Genomic DNA, 16078 nt, shown 5'->3' with positions numbered 1-16078 from the left:
TTTAAATGAGATAAAAGTGCCCATGACTTCCTCTTTTCATTCGCTTCAGGCCACCAATAAAATCTAGTCAAATGCCACACAAAACCATCAGATTCCACCACTTTAGCCAAAATATGATTGTCAGTAAAATTAACCACATCCAAATTCACTTCCTCCTTCCACATCAAGGCCAAACCGCCACCCAAATTTGGCTTTTTCACTATCAACTTATTTTTAAAAGGCACGTCACCACAATGTTGCTCAAAACCACTTCGATCTAACCTTGTTTCCATTAAGAAACAAATATCAGGAGCTTATTCCCTCACTAATTTGTGAAGGCTTTGAACTATCCAAAGGTTCTCAAGCCCTTGGCAGTTCCAGCTTAAAATCCTCATTGCTCTCGGCAAGGGTGTTGCAACACCCCCGCCGCTTCAACAATTTCAGAATCATCCCTACCCTTTACTTTCTTCTCCGCACACTCATCACTTTTGTCATGCATATCCAGCTGCATTCCCTGACTGCCTCTCTTCCCCAAGATAGTCTTTGCCCCTTCTTTGAATAAATCCACAGGGCCCAACTCCATACGTGTAAGCCTTGTCCACCTGCTTTGTTTCTCCATTCTTTGAGGCCCACTAGCTGTAATCTGCTGCCTATTTCCTTGAGCATCAACTTGGTCCATAAGCCCCTTAATATCAAGCTTATTCGTAGGCCCAAAGAAATCCCCAAGCCCCTCCGTACTTGGGCTTTGCTCATCACCCCCATACGTAGGCCCAACCATCTCATCCAGCTCCATGATCTCCGTAAGCTTCTCTCCATGAATCACGGGATTTGGCAGCGAACGTTCTGGAAGAATCCTATGTTTCCCGGCTAAACCAGCATCTAGTTGTGTCATGCGAACCCTACCACCAGCGCCGCCGCCGTCGCCATCATCCTCATCCCGTGCCTTACCACTCCCCTGCTGTGAACTGACCGGTTCACTCTCCGTCGCACGTTCAGTTTCGTCCCGATACCGTCCTCGACTATTTGGTGATCGTGCTCTGCTCCCAGTAGCCTTCATCCAGTCCCCATATTGACAATCTGCCTCCACGCCATTCTTAGTTGCACCAAAATGTTGGGCACAATGTTGAAGGTCATGCCCAAGCAATCCGCAGTAATGGCAAAACAGAGCAAGACGCTCATATTTGAAAGTAACCCAATACTTCTGCCCATTCGAATCTGCTAAAAAGGCCCCTCTTCGAAGAGGTTTCGATAACGGAGGAGCACCCTTTATGCGCATGAAAAAGTTTGGGATGTCCTGCTGCCGTCGCTTTTCCACATCCTCCACAACACCTGGCCGTCCACCCACTGCCTCGGCCACTGACGGAGAAGCCATGTCAAATGGCGCCCCCCATATTTGCACCCAAAGGGAGGCCGTCTCAAACCTCACGTTGGCAGCAGTCATCCCTTGTTTCCACTGAACCATTAATAACACTTGGTTATCAAAGGTCCATGGCCCTCCTTTTAGGACCCTATTCATGTCAAACTCTGAATTAAACTTGAACTGGAAGAGATTTGCCCCAACCTCTACCACCTGTACCCGATTCTCCAAACCCCATGCCCGTTTAATAGTTCCTTGAGCAGCCCTTTTATTAAAAGACCTACACGTGAGGAACTTCCCCAGCAAACTCTAAGAGCAACTTTCAATCTCCGCTATCCGTCCTTCATCCGATATAGGGATAACCTCCTCGTCAGTAGTTTCATGTTTTCCAGAATACTACTCACATCGTCCTCCATGATTCAAAAGTAGATGGCATCGAAAAAAGAAATAAAGAAAAAATCAAACCCTTGGAGGAACTAAGGGAGGAAGAACCTCGTACGGGAACGAGAGGAAGCGCTCCTACCCTAGAGGAGAGTAAATTTTCATTATCAACATTTTTTAAAGTGGTTTGTTCACTTGCATTAGAGTTTAAATCATAGTAACAATATATTTTAATATTTTCTATTTTTTTTCTTCAAAAAACTATTTTTTTTTAATTTCAACTAACCAAACATGTTTTTTTATTTAAAAAATACAAGAAAATTGTTTTCGGTTATATATATATATATTAGGAAGTTCCAGCTAATTTATAAGGCTCTTGACACAATGAAGCAAATTCTAAAATATAGTGAATAAAGAAATTATTAATTTCTTTTATATTAAAGAAATTATTAAATTGGGATGTATTAAATTACCAAGGAGCTGCAGTTACGGCACCCATATCTCATTCCCACATCATATTTTTGGTTCTTATCACATTTGTGCTTTGGTTGCTCCTAACTCCTTAAGACTTATTATTATTATTATTAGAGATTGTGCCGTTTCAAACGGGAAGTCTTTCGCAAAAAAAACACGGGAAGTCAATATGTCACTTTTGTGCTAATCCCTACTATACCTTTTTCACCCAGCTCCATTACTGCACCTCTAATTTCATACTTTTATATATATACACACTTGTATTAAATACGGTTTCATTTTCCCTTCAAAAAATAAATAAAATTTATTATTTCTTCTTATGCCCCACCCGATCTTTTTGCTTATTAGGGCACTCCCTATTAATTAAGTGTATGAAATTCCGGAAATATCCCTATCCATTTACAACTTTACCCCAACTTAGTGGGCTCAAAATTGTCTTGTGCAAATTAAATCTTTATATTTAGGTTACTTTTTCTTCTCCAACAAAATATCACTGCCACCATCTAAAAAATAAAAAGAGAGAAATATATAAAAATAACCCTACCTTTTGTTTGTTGTTATATATAATAGAGAGTTTTAGTCTTAAGCTTCTTCCTTAATTTCATTTCATTTTACAAGCATAATCAAATCTCTATCATTGTTGGTAAGTTTTTTTATTTTTTATTTTTTTATATATATTTTATTTATTTGTTTGGCTTATTTTAAATACTCGCCTGTCATTTTCTGCATCTGGGTTTGCTTTGTTATATTGGCATACCTATTATTTATTGTATTTTCTTAATAATCTCTTGCATAAATACATTGAAAGAAGAAATAAAATAAAGAACAGTGCTGTATTCCATGATTTCTATTGTGGGCAATCTTCACTTTTTATTATTATTATTATTATTATTATTATTATTATTGAGAACAATATTTCATGAAAGAAAGTGATTCGTTGAAAATTCAAGGTTTGTAGGACTGGTGGGGTGTCCTATAGGGAAAGGCAGATGTTGGTATTGTACCTTACGTGGGGGTAATATTTTCTTGATTGATAGGAACACTACTATGACTATCCTCCACAAACCCCAACTCATTGTCATGGCATTGGTATCTTCTATTAAATCTTTTTACCCCTGAAACAGTGTCAGGTAATAGGGAAAGAAGAAAGAAAAGGGAGTCTAGCGGTGTTGGACTTTTTGACATGAGAATATGAAATGAGAGTTGAGAAATCTTTTTTAAATCATATGTGTACAATTGTTAAGTACTACCTATTAGATATCATAATATCTTTGGAATGTCAGACAAGGTGGTAGCTTATATAGGCCTGTAGACGCTGGCAGAAAGAGAGACAGATTAAGAGAGGACTTTTGTATTTGGGTCTTTATTGCCATAGCTTAAAAGGGTGTCTCCTTTTTAGCCTCTGGCTTGAAAAGGCCTGAGCTTTGATGGGTTTTTCCTGTAACATCCTTGGTACTCTGATGGAATTCATGGCTATGACAGCTATGCTGTACAATTGCCTTTTCTTGGGCTTTGAATCTCTCCCTTGGTACTGGGAGTTATTTCATCAGCTGAGGTTGTTGTGTTTCTCATCAAAGGTGGGGTGGTCTCTGCCTGCTTCCTTGTTTCACTCCTCAGCTGCAATCTGCATGGTGACTTTAATGGTTTTTATTTATTTATTAAATTATCCCACTCCCTTATCTCTCTGTGGTTGTCTGTTTCAACTCACTCTCTTGGCTTTTCTGTCTTTTCGGATTCTGCATGAACTAGAGTTTTTGGCAATATCCTTTATGGGTTTCTCTGATTTCATATTTTCTCTTTTGCATGTTGTTAGTTCTACCTGCACGTTCTGGCTGTTACTTGATTCAAAGTCTTTCCTTCTTTTTCTGTTTATATTTTTTTCACTCACTTATATTAATGTTTGTTATGCAGTGGAGGAAAAGTAAATAGTACTGTGATTTATGGTTGAATAGGCAAAGGTGGTGTGAAGGAGTTGAGAATGGCATCAGCTTCTTGTGGCAGTAAGAGGCCATCACCTATGAAAGAAACATCCCCTTATTACCCGAGTAAGAGGTCATCACCTATGAAAGAAACATCCCCTAACTACCATCCTTACCCTGCATCTCTTGCAAAATATGACGATGTTGCAATCAATCCTAGTCTCTTCATGTCTACTTTGGAGAAGCTCCATGCTTCTATGGGGACAAAGTTCATGTAAGAAATCTCTCTATCTTTTTGTCTTGACATAAAAACAGAATTATCAAATTATTTCTTGTAGAAGCAGAAGTATAATGAACCAACGTAGTGATTCATGGTTTTTTTTTTTTTTTTTTTTTTTTAACTCTCTATTACCTTTATATTGTAATATAGTTGTGTTTATTGCCTAAAAAATTTGCCATTTTTCTTAAAAATAAATTCCATTAGCCCGGTATTTTCAATTCTTTGAGTAAGCTACTAGTATGCTGTGATCATCTCTAATTCCAGGATTTGTCGTAGCTAGTTCTTTATGTGTCTTGCTCAACCGTAATTGACATTTTTTTGGGTCTAGTTTTCAATATTTAGGTTCAGGGTGAAGTCATTCTAATCAAAAGCACCCTTTCTAATTTACCCACTTACTTCCTTTCTCTATTTCCTATACCTGCTAGTGTGGCTAACCGAATTGAGAAGCTTCAGTGGAATTTCCTATGGGGCTTAGAGGCTTTGTCAAGCTTCATGGAAACCATATATGGTTCTTCTATAAGGGGGGGTTTGGTGAAGATAAGATGTGTTGGATTCCTAGCAAAGCTAAGGGGTTCGTGGTGAAAGATTATTATAGAATTTTAGCTGGTCCTACTATCTTCGGTTTTCCTTGGAGAAGTATTTGGAAGCAGAAGATTCCCACTAGAGTAGCTTTCTTTGTATGGTCTGCTGCCTTAGGGAAATGCTTGACGATTATAATTTGTGAAAAAGGAAGGTGTTGATTTTGGATTGGTGCTACATGTGCAAGAGTAATGGTGAATCGGTTGACCATCTCTTCCTTCATTGTCCCGTTTCTATGGATCTATGGTCTATGGTTTTGGGTTTATTTGGAGTATCTTGGGTTATGCCACATACTGTTTTGGGGCTGTTAGGGTGTTGACAAGGCAGCTTTGGTCGTCATCGAAATGGTTATATATGGTCCATCATTCCTCATGGCTTAATGTGGTGTCTTTGGAGGGAGATAAATAGTCATTGTTTTGAAGATATTGAGAGATCTATTCCGGACCTCAAGCTTTTCTTTTTTAGAACTTTGTTTGATTGGTTGTTTGCTTTGCAAAACAATTCTTTCCCTTCTTTTTTTGTTTTCCTAGATTCTTGCAATTTTTGTTTTTGATTTGTTGTCCCCTTGTTCACTCCCTGTGTACTAGGGTGTTTCCTTTTTGATTTCAATATATCTTATTACTTATCAAAAAAAAAATATATTTAGGTTCAGGCCCTGACTATGTTAAGCAGAAATGCTGTAGAATGATTTTCTGATCATGAACTTAGCGTTGCTGCTTTAGAGACAACAACCAGAATCATTGCATTAATGTTGTGATATATTAATTGCAATAAATTGGTGATAGGACTACAAGCAAATCCTGCAGATCATGGGTTAGAAGTTTGTTTTTTCATGTTACCTTATCAGAACATAGTTGAAGGCCCTATTGGAGATAGAAACTGTCCTAAAATTGACTATCACAAGACAACAAACTGTTTGAATTTACCTTGTGTGTTTTTTTTTTTTTTTCTAATTATTTTTTTTAAGTTCTAAGTTCTTTTTTTTTTTTTTTTTTTTTTTTTTTTTTTTTTTTTTTTTTTTTTTTTTTCTGAAGTTAGTTTACATTGACTTAAACAGCATTATACCTTAATTGTAGTTAATTATCTCAATATAGTGATGGTTCTTCCTTTTCATTCTGTTAGTTGCCTTTTATATGGAATAGTTTTGCAGTTGATTTGGGTTTAACAGGGAATGAGTACCTTTGGTTTCCTATCTTGTTATCTGCATTACTTCCTCTAAGTGGACATTTTTCTGTAGTGTGTATCGTGCATCCATGCTTCTAAATGCGAAGTGTAAGACAATTGTTCTTTTAAGATTTTGTTAAAGAATATTATCAATCACACACGGGCACGTCTATTTGTGTATTGCTCTTCTCTGTGAATTGGTTTTAGAGTAGCATAGTTAATAACAACTTCTTATTGTACCTAAATTAACTCAAACCTCTGTATGCTGCTAAATTGTTATTCTCTATTTTTTGTGGGTTGGTTTTTAGGTGTAGCATGCATATCATAAAACTCGATTCACAGTTTAAAGACCGATTGTATTCATTGGTAAACTATGAAGACAAGAGGACAGTGAGGTTCTAATGGCTGTTATGTGGGACTAAGTATTTACGCTCATAAAATCTTCCTTATATGCGTTGTAATAGACATAATTCATCATTAAATTGAGAGTTGATAGGGTTGATAGATCATTAAATTCTGTCGTTTATCTTCAAAAAAAAAAAAAAAAATTTTTTTTTGAGAGTTGATAGGTCCCACCTGAGAAATATGTATTGGTATTTAGTCACCAAGCATTCTGTATTGATCAAAAAGTTATGTTGACTATATGATTATGACCTACCTAATATGAACAATCCAGGTTTTTGAAATTGGTAACATCTCAGTTGATCACATTACTTCTTGTTATACAAATATTATCTTAAGGGCTGTCTAACTGCAGTAAGCTTCATTTAGATGTCTCACAGTTCTTTTTGCATTAAGTGATCCACAGTTGGATCATTTCCTCCACTTAACCTACGGCGATTGGTAAGTAATCCATCTTTCCATGTCAATGTGTAGGCAGTTATCTCATTAATGTTGTAACTAATTTGGAGTTTTGTCATTGTTTTTGAATTCTAAGTGAGGATCACTGAGAAAATGGTTTCATAATGGTTTGGGTTTAGGGAGATTCAAGCAATCTTCCATGGTCTGTCACCCCAAAATAGTTGGTCGGTTCTATAGTGACTAATTACTCAAAAAGTTGAAATATTTAGGAAACATGCTCTAAAATGCATCTGAAGTATACTTCATTAGGTTGAAGCCTTTGTCTTCAACTCTTCCTATGCTTTATGCGTGCCTCTCTCATTTCTGTTCATGTAGGTGTTGTCATGTAAAAATGCTTGGAGCTGCATTTGCTTTGGGCACTTAGAACAACACTTCTTTGAGGGATATATTGAATGTACACACTATCTTGTGTGTCCTTATAAACTAGTATCTTTGTTTGTAGGTGTTGGCATGCTTGTGGCATGTCAACAAGCTAAGAGTTGCCTATGGTATTAAATGCTTCATACTGCCAATAATGTGAATTTGTTCTCCTTGAACCTGGCTTATCTTTTATGAGGTTTTTGAACTAGTTGGTGCACATATTTTGTAATTTAACTGGTTCTTTGTTTCAATAAAATTACCCTATTAATCCAAAACATTTTCTGTTCCATCATTGATATTCTATTTTTTTCTTTTTGCAAATTTTTAAATGTATAGGATCCCCATCATTGGAGGTAAAGAGCTAGACCTGCATCGACTTTTTGTGGAGGTAACTTCACGTGGGGGTATTGAAAAGGTAAAGATGAAACAGTTTACAACCAATAGCTGAGTTTGTTTTGTAATTAATTCGATTTGAACCATTCCATGAGTGAATCAATTTTCTGAAGGTTCAATACCGTCATTTATGTAATGAAGAATGGGTTTGCAAAAAATAAGGAAGAAAAGGAAAATTGAAAGAAAACCCTAGGCTTGACCAAAAGTTACTTGGAATCACCTCCAAGCTTAGCGAAGTATCTCTAATCAGAATTTTTATTCAAAATGCACTGCCTCAAACCATTCCTAATAGCCTCTTTTTTATAGGCTTAAAGGATTACATCAAGCCTGTGTTCCATGAATCATCTCTAAAATCGTGAATGTTGAAGACTAAATTCAAAATTCAAGAAGAAATTTATTTCAAAATTTAGAAATGAAATCTGAAATAATTTTGATTTTGCTCCTAGCATTATTCTCCCTTGTTTGGGAAAACTCAACGTCAAAGGTTTGAAGTGTTTTAGAATTAGAACTTTGGCACTTGACACTTGCACCAACTCTTGACGCAGTTTAGGCTCTACTAATAACAAAAATGGTTTTTGGTCCCACGTATTAAATTCACCTGGAATCACAAATTCAAATTGGTGGAGTCAGTGTGGCAAATGATATAGTCTTTTCTTGACTTGCGGAAAACAATGTATCTAGGTTTTCCACTTTGTCCACCATGGAGGGTTGATCACTAGCATAGGCAGAGACTCAATTTTTATATCTTGTGTGACCTCAATAGGTTGTATTAAGTTTACCATACTTCATTTAAGTATTTGAACTTGCTTATCAGACTGCATTTTTGTTCTTTTAGCTATTCTAGCATTGTAGCAAGATCATTAGGACATGAAGTTTTAATGAATTTGAAAAATCATGTATTGAGTAGTAATCGGTATGGTGGCATTTGTCACTTCCGTTTTAGCATAAAGTTTCGGTGCCTCAATATTATCGCCTCTCATTGGCAAAGCTTTAACTTTGAAACTTTTAGGGAGTTTTTCGATAAAATCCATTATAATGTCTAATTGGGCATTTTTTCTTGCAGTTTCTTGAGTTAGGCCTTGGATGGCTTTCATAAGAGTTGCCAGTTTTTGCTTGATGATAAAATAATCAAAATTAGTTGTGTGTGTTTGGCTTGGTTCGGGGAAGATATATATTTTTTTCTTGGGTCGAGGCCAAATTGAAGGTTTTTTTATTTTTTTTATTTTTATTTTATTTTTTATTTTTTATTATCAACGGGTTGGATTGAGTGTTAGGATATTTGGGCTGTTATTGCCAAGAATCTCGTTGTTCAACTGACACCTCGGGGATCATATCCTTCCTCTCCCAATTGTTGATTTTTAAAAGAAAAAAAGAATATTTGAGCTATTGTTTTTATTTTTATTTTTGGGTCAAGTCAAGCGCTATGGATGTAGGCCTTTAGGTCTTAACCCATCATTTCACTTGACCACAAGGCCAAACCTTGCAGTCTAGTCTCTAAAGCAAGGTTTTGAAATCCGGACCAAACTGTACGGTCCGACTGGGAAAACCGCTAACCTCTTAGTTTTGCGGTTTTTTTAGCTTTAAGAACCGCTCTATAGGAAAAAAAGCAGTGACCCGTGCGAACCGTGGTCGGACCATACGGTTCTGAGAACCGTGACCGATTTTTGAGGTTCGGACGGTTTCTTTTTGTTTCAGCTTTTCCGGTGGGTGGACCAATGTTTTGAATATAGTTCCGTTCTGGCCGGGCCGAAATGTGAATACTGAAAATTTTTCATACCTTGAGAGTGAAATCTTGGGGAAGAAGGGAGATGGGAGAAAAAAAATAAAAGAAAAATTGATAAAAAGGAAACTATGAACTTGGATCTGCAACAAGAAATGCAAGCTTGAGAACTGAGAAGGACAAATCGAAGGTGATAACAACTAGTGGGAGTTACGGTGCTGCAGAAGGAAGAAGGAAACAAACAAAAGGAAGAAGTAAAAATAAAGAGTGAATGAATGTGCGGTGGGAGTTTGGAGAGAGAGAGAGAGAAGAAAATGTAAATAAAATAAAGATTGTTTGGCTTTGATGAGAAGTTGATGTGACAATTGGCAGGTACGGGGGAAGGAATACAAGATGAAATAAAAAGAGGGAAAATTTTTGTTTTGGATTTGGGCATAAGCTTAACTTTTAGTTGGGTTTGGGTTTGGTCTAAAAAAAAAAAGTTGGGTTTGGGTTTAAGCGTAGCTTTTGGTCTATTTAAATCAACTCAAAATTAAAATATAACCTAACAAAGATAATTATTTTATTATTATAATATTAGGATTTAATATTTCTTAAAATTATGATATAGAAAATACATTTGAAAGATAGATCTCTTTGTTTCTATAAAGGAACAATAGATCTCTATATTTAATTGCACTATTTTAGTTAATTTTTTTAATATTTGTACTAATTTAATATAATTATTTATATTTTAAATAATTATTAAATTAATTATGACGTCATCAAGGTTCGACCCTGGTTCAACCTCGGTGCAACCTCAAAGACCTTGAATCTCTCCCTTTTACGGTTCAATGAACGGTCTGGGTTTCAAAACCTTGCTCTGAAGTACACACTCTTAGAGATGCGCTTTGAGTTGAACGGCATGGATTTTGGTGGCATTAAGCAAGCAAGGCAGCTTTCAGCAGAATCTTGGTGGCAATGTGGTAGTTATGGATCAAGAGTGTGGATAGCGAAAATTGGTGGCTCAACTTGGCTAGCGGTCATGATACACCTTAGCCTTGAGTTTTCTAGCAAGTTTATATTAGAGTTGCAAGGCTCAGAGACTGGTCCGTTTGAGAACAACTTACTTAGCTTTTTGCTAAAAGTTTGCTAAAGTATACTCATATTTTGAAAAAGTAAGAAAAAGTAAGGTTTTAAAAAGTTGTACACAAAAGCTAAAAAGCAAAAAACCAACTTATAAGCTAGTCCCAAACACATACTAGAGGTAAGATGGTAGCACATGGGTCGAAGACAATCTGTTAGTGTGAGTAGGCTTTCGCGAAACCTGTCAATCAAATCTGCAGTGGGGTTCCTGGGAATAGACTTACATGTTCACTTTCTGCAAGTTGCAGTTTTTTTTTTTTTTAATCAAGAACATATGTTTACCTTTATGCTGGAGTAACAATGCATCTAGCATCACCACGTTGAAGGGTTTCTGTAACTGTACCAAAATTGCAACATAAATTACTAGTGAATGATGTCATACATAAAGATATTGGGGTATTTTCCATTTCAAAATAAGCTTCTGGAAGAAAACTCTGTCCGTTAGTGTGTAGACTAGTCCACAAGCTGTTTTTTAGAATTTTCATCTCCTATGTTGGGCTTGGTTGAATCTGCAGATTAATTGCTTTCCTGCTAATTTTTTGCTTGATAACAAGTACGTATTAAATCTGCCTATGTGGCTATAAAATATAACCCAAGTCTTACTGCTAATGTTTTCCCTGTTCTTTTTGGAATTAAATGACTTATCCTTTTCCTTGGTGTTATTTTACATCACATACAGATAGTTAAACCTGCAACTTTATCATGTATAGAAAGGTGAATTACATTGTAACAAGTAACAATAGTTTTTCTTAATGTTTTTGGAGGATGAATTAGTCATGTAGTTACTAAGAATCTGACAAATGGAGTTTGCAGATTATTAGAGAGCGAAGGTGGAAAGAAGTGACTGCTGTTTTCAACTTTCCTTCCACGGCTACAAATGCTTCTTTTGTGTTGCGAAAGTACTATGCTTCATTGCTTCACCACTATGAACAAATATACTTCTTTAAGGCCCGGGGATGGGTCCCGTCTTCTGGTGCGTTCATACAACAATCACCCTCTTTTCATATTTTTTTTAAAAAAAAATTTACTGTTTGATGCTGTTTTATAATAAAACAATTTTTATCAGATTCTATGATGAGCCCATCCACGACGCCAGTTGCAGTTCAAAGAACAGAAACTCTGCAGCCAACACCAGAAATGCAGGCATTTTTCCAGCAACAAAGGATAAATACTGCACAATTTCCTGGAGGTCCTTGCCTTCTCATATTCTTTTCATTTCCTAAAATTTGTGAGGAAAAAGTGACGATAGATTGCTTTACACTCCTCTAGTATCAGCTTTGAAATTTTTGTCATTTCCAAAACCTGCTGTCTTGCCCTTTTTTTTGGAGAGTATTTGCTTTATATTTCTTTGGCAAATAATTTCCAAAACCTGGTGTCTTGGCTTTTTGGAAAAGTTTTGTATACTGCTTGGATAAGAGTGAAAAGGTTGTGGATAAGTACGTGTTTTCTTTTGGTTGCATCTGCGTCTCTCAGTGAGTGCTGCATATCCTCAACGAATACTTTCATTCTTCAAGTTTGCTTAAACCCAAAATTATTCTGTTACACATCTCGTCACTGGAAGAACTATTATATAATTTATACTGCATATTTACTTTCACCAGTGACTATTATTATTGTATAATTTATACTGCATAGTTACTTTTGGTGGAAGTCTCAGAGATAATTTTGAAGTAGCTAGGAATTCAATATGTTTTTCCAGGTTCTCCCCCCCCACCCCCCCCCCCCCCCCCCCCCCTCTTTAACTTGTCTGCAGGACAAGCCTCTGTGGTATTGTCCAATGGAGTCTATGATTGCTTTGATAATATTATAATCTGTTAGCAGTTAGATATTGTAAGATAGAAACAATTTTCATATTGTTATGGCAGTTCCTCTCTAGCGTCTTATAAGAATAATTTTGTATCTTTCACTTGTTTTGTGATCATTCTTAATAAATAGGTCAATGATACATGGTCTTTGTAATTTATTTATCTGTATGTGGTAGTTGGAATTGACTATCAATAAATATTTATTCTGTGAGAAAATTTGTATCTTTTTCTTGATAACATTTCTTAGTCTCAACATTTTTTGATTAGCCAAATAAATTATTGTTGATGAGCCTTTTTTTCCATCTCTTGTGCATGATCAGTAGGGTCTCCAGTGACTGGGGTCATTGATGGGAAATTTGAAAGTGGATACCTAGTTACTGTCATGATAGGTTCGGAGAAGCTAAAAGGTGTACTTTATCAGGCTCCACAGAATGACTTACAGCAAATACCACGCAACTATAGTGTCTTTGCCAGCAAAAATAACAACCCTACTGTACCAGGCATCCATCGTCGCCGCCGCAGGAAGAAACATGAGATAAAACGGAGAGATCCAGCTCATCCAAAACCTAACAGAAGTGGATATAATTTCTTTTTTGCTGAGCAGCATGCAAGACTGAAACCGCTCCATCCAGGGAAGGACAGAGAGATCAGTAGAATGATTGGTGAACTGTGGAACAAGTTGAAAGAGTCGGAAAAAGCAGTAAGGACAATTTATAACTTCATCTTTTATGAGTCTTATTTTCTTTTTTAATTCCATTTTTTAAGTACTTAACCAAGCATGCATCGAAATCTGTGAACTCAGGTTTATCAGGAGAAAGCTGTTAAAGATAAAGAAAGATACAGAATAGAGATGGAGGATTATAGGGAGAGATTGAGGTCAGGTCAAGTCATCAGTGATGCAGTACCACTTCAACAGCGGCTTCCCGGACAAGATGTAAATATGGAAGCAGATGCAAAGATTGAAGAAAATGAAGGAGAAGACTCTCATTTGACACCTGATCATGAGAGTTCTGGTAAAAGTGATTTTGAAGATGATAAAACTGCAGAGAAGGATTCAGATATTGAAGCATCTTTAGAAGTGGGAGTAGGTGCTGAGTCTAGTAATGTGGGTATGGAGACTTCAGCCGAGAAGGGTTTTGAGCTGCAGAAGAGGGAAGATGATGCTGGAGATGACAAGGCTGAGGTAGGAGATGAGAGTGAAGAAATATTAGGCAACACTGAATCTGAGACTATAAAAGAACCAGTATCTGGTGACGAACATTAAAACTTTTCAACACGAAGTAGGGGTCACTTTTGGTATCCATTAGAGCGAAGAAGAAATCTTAGGTGATCATTATCTGGGACTAAATACTAGTACCTAGTGAAGCAAATTGAAGTTTTCTATAAGTAGGTTTAACTTTTTTCCATTCTCGCTTTTACTTATTTGTAGAGGCAATTAGATACAATTGCTCACTTTTTATTTTCATCTGTTAGTATTCGCTCCTTTGATTTGTAAATTCTGCAAGCTGTTGCAAATTGTTACATGTTTCATTGGGATAAGAAAGAGGTTTTGGCCAACATCAGGCAGTTTTGTAGTAAATGAAAATTTCTGACTCATATCATGAGCTTACATTCTGTGTAATAGGTCCCAATTAGATTGTTCTCTCTTTATTTTTGGGTAAACCCAATTAGATTGTTCTTACTGTGTTGATAGGAAGTAACTCAAAAGCCTTGGAAAACTTGTTGGCATAAATTCCTTGTAGTATTATTATTATTTTTCAAAACAAATGTTGAAATAAAGCACGTAACATAAATAAAAAATAGGTCATAATAATGTTAACCGCACATACCACACATCTTTACAAAATAAACTATTGCAACTCTAATGTCTTTTTAATTGTTATAGGACTAATTAATATAATTTGGTGTGTATTTTTTTTCTTCGATACCATGCATGGTAGTAGCCCAAGCCCAATTCTTTGCCTTAAAAAAAAAAGGAAAATGATCAACACTTTTCTATTCAAGTTTTCTCTAGGATCCCACCACCGTTTTTCTCTCCACTCCCAACATTTATTTTATTATTTTCATTTTATTTTTCTGTTGCAGGCCTGATGCGAATACAAATTCTCAATACAATACATGACAAATTATAATTAGTAAAACATAAGATTGAACACAAAAAATAATACAGAAGATTTGTGTTATTCATCGTCTTGGACAGAAGTGAATCACCAATGCCTCTAATCACCACCAATCGCTATCTCGACTAGAAAGAGGCAAAGAGAGACAAAAGTTTAATTCCAACGTTGAGGTGAACAGACTTTATATGGCCGGTATTTGAATTAGTATGAAATGTCAGTATTTCTGTACCGATATGGTAAATGCTGGCTGTACAGTAGGAAATTGACTGACTCCCTTGGTTGGTATTCCCACGCTCTTTACCCTTGTATGACTTCCTAAGCTTCTTTTGGAGTAGCAAGCCTTGATCTGCCCTTTTTCCACCGACTATTTCTTTCTCCTTTTGGCTAACTATCTATCATGGCGAAAGAAACTTCGGCCTTTTTCCTCTAAATAGGAGATGCACTTTATTTTGGGGTGGGCTTTTAAAGTCACAGTAATCTATGCCTAATGGGTTTCCTAAGTACTAATAATTGATGAAAAGTATGAATCCCATTTTGTTTGAGCTCAATTTGGTCTCTCCTAGGCATGCATCACAACTTCGAATTTGGAATTCAAAGGGATCAGATAGGAAATGATACTCTAAATCATAGAACTATAATGAAATATACATTCAACCAACATTTATCAAATTTGAAAAAGAGCTAGAAGAAAGGGTTTGATCTTCGTAGTTTTATTTTTCGAACCGAGAGATCCATAAATTGGGATCCTAATGCATATCTATGCATATAGATACAAATGGTCCAATGAGAGCAAGAATTTCTAAGAACATTTGGTACATTTAATTTCTGAACAGAAGAGCCATTCAACTCGTGGCTTCCATCGTTTTTCACCCTTTTTACAGAGATGTTTTCCCTAGTGAAAGGCATATCTGAAAGGGTAGGTCACAACTGAATACTAAAACTAAGGTATTCATCTCCTCTGCCAAACCACACCTCCCATGCTTCAACAACAACGGGTCATTCTCTCTTTCCTTGTCTAAGGCATGGAGGAGTAAGACCCATCCCTTTTGTCACCGCTCAATGTCTCCTAGACTACATGGCTTGAAACATCTTGGAACTGCTTCCTCAATCAAACCATCTCCCTTGCATTTTGCAGCTCTCTTCTTTTTCTCCTTTCTAGTGGAAATGCCCAGAAAGCTCCCAATTATATTTTGGGGAAATTACATTTTACCACCCTGAACTATGCCCCAGATTACACTTTGCACTCTAAATTATTCAAATGCACAATTTGCGCCCTAAACTATGACTATTGTTACACTTTGCACCCTGACGTTAATTTTATTCTTAAGTTAGACGAAAATATAAAGCACGTGATCTGCACATGTATATTGCTTAAGTGACACAAACTTAAAAGACCAAAACCCCCCTCTTCCCAATCAATTAAAAACAATTTTTTTTTTGTTCTCTCTCTCATGTGTATCAACTCCTCTCCCCAAACCAAAATCCTTTGCAACCTTAAATCCCCAAATTAAAAATCATATTCGGTAGTTTTGAGTGTGTATACGTTGCTATGAGGTTGTCA

General features: G+C 36.3%; 1 protein-coding gene across 1 annotated transcript; it reads left to right on the top strand.

Moving 5' to 3' along the window:
- The first annotated feature begins 3531 nt into the window (after positions 1–3531).
- On the top strand, positions 3532–14064 carry LOC126688423 (high mobility group B protein 15). Its single transcript, XM_050383107.1, has 7 exons — positions 3532–3822; positions 4103–4384; positions 7691–7769; positions 11406–11565; positions 11659–11781; positions 12718–13097; positions 13200–14064. Exons 2-7 carry the CDS (start codon positions 4170–4172, stop codon positions 13659–13661), a joined length of 1419 nt encoding a protein of 472 aa, XP_050239064.1. The 5' UTR covers positions 3532–3822; positions 4103–4169; the 3' UTR covers positions 13662–14064.
- Positions 14065–16078: the final 2014 nt, after the last annotated feature.

The sequence above is a fragment of the Quercus robur genome, chromosome 6, assembly GCF_932294415.1.
Source record: "Quercus robur chromosome 6, dhQueRobu3.1, whole genome shotgun sequence".
NCBI lineage: Eukaryota > Viridiplantae > Streptophyta > Magnoliopsida > Fagales > Fagaceae > Quercus > Quercus robur.
This window is presented reverse-complemented; position numbering and strand designations above follow the sequence as displayed.